Raw genomic sequence first — 2500 nt, forward strand, 5'->3', positions numbered from 1 at the left:
GTCAATAAGGGCTTAATTAAGGCTGCAGCTTGCATGCGCATGGCAATGTCTCGATGGTGAAGTTTCAAGTCGAAGGGCACGCTCAATTCAAGACACCGCGGCAGTCCGTCCTTTTATACTGGTAGTCGACACCGATCTCTCAGTATTATTTGCCGAATATCGCGAATGAAACGAGTTCGATTCATCGTCAGTGAGTGATTCCGGCGCGATCAACGTCTCACGTTTCATTTTCACTCTTTTAATACAGTTACAAACAAAAAAAACATTTAGACCCAGCATGTTTCAGAGTGCTAACCTTCATCATCCAAAGAATCCAACGATGCATCTTTGAGATCCATTCTTGTCTCCTGTTGTTCATGTTTTGAACCTTACCTAAAATGAAAATCGCAACCTGATTGGGTTAAATAAACTCAGTCCCAGTTTTCTTTAAATGTAATTTCCGCAACATCATGGGGGATCACAGGCAGGCTCCGCAGGAAAAAAATTTGTAAGGATTTGTATGGAAATCAAGGGGAATCCCGATAACAAGCACTGAAAAAGATATTTACACGAAAAAGTTTTCAATAAAAAAGCTGTACTTTATTGTCCTGGTGACTTTCTTGCTTTCTGTGCGGTTATTTGCTTGATATAACGAGGTTTAAGGACGTTCGCGTTCGCGCCCAAAACGTTCCCAAGTACAATTTTTTTTAACTTGCCACGCAGAAAGGTAATGATCTACTTTTGTCAAAAAGGCAAAAAAATTTGGGGGGTGGGTCACCGTGCTCGTTTTCGAGATCATGAGGTGCACTTTTAGAAGCTTGCGTTATTTCAAGACGATCTTTATAGCTTACAACTGTCAGCAATAAAAAAGCTACATTAGGGAAATTTAGATCAGGTAAACGTACTCAATTCAACATAACTAATATAACTAAACAAACGTGTGCAGCTGATGTCTTTTTCTGAGGCGAAATAGACCTTGAAGTACGATACATACCGTATTAGAAAAAAAAACTTCGGTCGCACGAGAGCATAAACGGCGAAATATTGTGACTTCTCACATACAGATTTTTTTCTTTTTTTGTTAAAATGGACAAAATCAGGAAAGAAAGTGATCCACGGAAAGGAAAATGGGGGTCACCGAACATTCAAGAGAGTAAAATCGCTGCAAAGTTCTCATAGCGATTGTCTATTCGCACTGTCATGGGAGGCGCGGTGGCCTCATGGTTAGTGCGCTCGACTCCGGATCGAGTGGTCCGGGCTCGGGGCCAGGCCGGGGACATTGTGTTGTGTTCTTGGGCAAGACACTTTACTCTCACGGTGCCTCTCTCCACCCAGGTGTATAATTGGGTACCAGCGTAATGCTGGGGGTAACCGTGCGATGGACTAGCATCCCATCCAGGGGGGAGTATAAATACTCCTAGTCGCTTAATGCTACTGAAACCGGAGATAAGCGCCGGCCTGATGGGCCTTCTGGCTCGTAAGCAGTGACTTTTTACTTACTGTCACGCCATTGCACGACATTTCCGAGAAGACCTGGGTCCACAGCTATCCCATGATGCCACCCGCTTTCACGTTCCATTCTTGTAGAAAATGCAGGTGTACGCCTTTAGCACCTTTGTGGTCTGCGATGCATGACGTGTGCGTGACATGCGCGAAAAAATGCGCAGTAGCAATGGGCGACAACCTCGTCCCCAGGGCGCATTTCCCTGGCTTTGGGTCCCGTCCCACCCAAAGCCACATACCACACAAGACTCGTTCTCAGTTGTTCTCATTTGTGAATGAATTCACTAATATTCAATCCCAGAACAAATTTTTGATCTCGTTTGACGTTGAAAGCCTTTTCACTAATATCCCGCTTAGTGAGACAATCGACCTCACCGTAGAGACCACTTTTAGCACAACCCTGAGTTTGCTATTAACAAGGCTAATCTTAAAGAATTGTGTACTTTTGCAACTTCACAAACCCATTTTCTGTTTAATGGTTTTTTCTATGATCAATGTGGTGGAGTTGCTATGGGTTCTCCCTTAGCACCTCTTCTCGCAAATTTATTTATGAGGTATCATGAAGAGCAATGGATAGATAATTACAAAGATTGTGAGTTGCTATATTACAGCAGTTACGTTGATGACAATTTCTGTCTATTTCACAATGAGCAGGACGCAATGAAGTTTTTAAGTTATCTCAACTCTAGACATCCTAACATTAGGTTTACGTTTGAAACTCAACTCAATGGGAAACTCCCCTTCCTGGATGTTCTGGTGGATAACTCGGGGGCTTCTTGTATCACTTCAATATATCACAAGAGCACTTACACTGGGCTTCTTACAAATTTCCTAAGTTTTACATGCTTCAGGTATAAGGTTGGTCTGATTTACACATCTTTAACAACTATCTAAAAATCATAAACGCAACTCCTTTCCGAGTCATCTCATAGATAAGATCATTGAGAGGTATAAAATCAACTTTTCTCTTAGACCAACTCAAAGCAACACTTCTACTAATGGGGAAAACACTACAGGT

The 2500-nt window shown here is 42.4% G+C and overlaps 1 protein-coding gene across 1 annotated transcript in view; it reads right to left on the reverse strand.

Annotated features, from left to right (window-relative positions):
• Nucleotides 1-378, reverse strand: part of LOC138060048 (centrosomal protein of 95 kDa-like) — a 70679-nt gene extending 70301 nt beyond the window's left edge. Inside the window, exon 1 of the mRNA XM_068905731.1 lies at nt 296-378. Within this exon, the coding sequence (XP_068761832.1) occupies nt 296-338 (43 nt within the window). The 5' untranslated portion in view covers nt 339-378. The remainder of the gene's footprint in view (nt 1-295) is intronic.
• Nucleotides 379-2500: the final 2122 nt, after the last annotated feature.

This window comes from Montipora capricornis, chromosome 8, assembly GCF_036669925.1.
Source record: "Montipora capricornis isolate CH-2021 chromosome 8, ASM3666992v2, whole genome shotgun sequence".
Taxonomy (NCBI): domain Eukaryota; kingdom Metazoa; phylum Cnidaria; class Anthozoa; order Scleractinia; family Acroporidae; genus Montipora; species Montipora capricornis.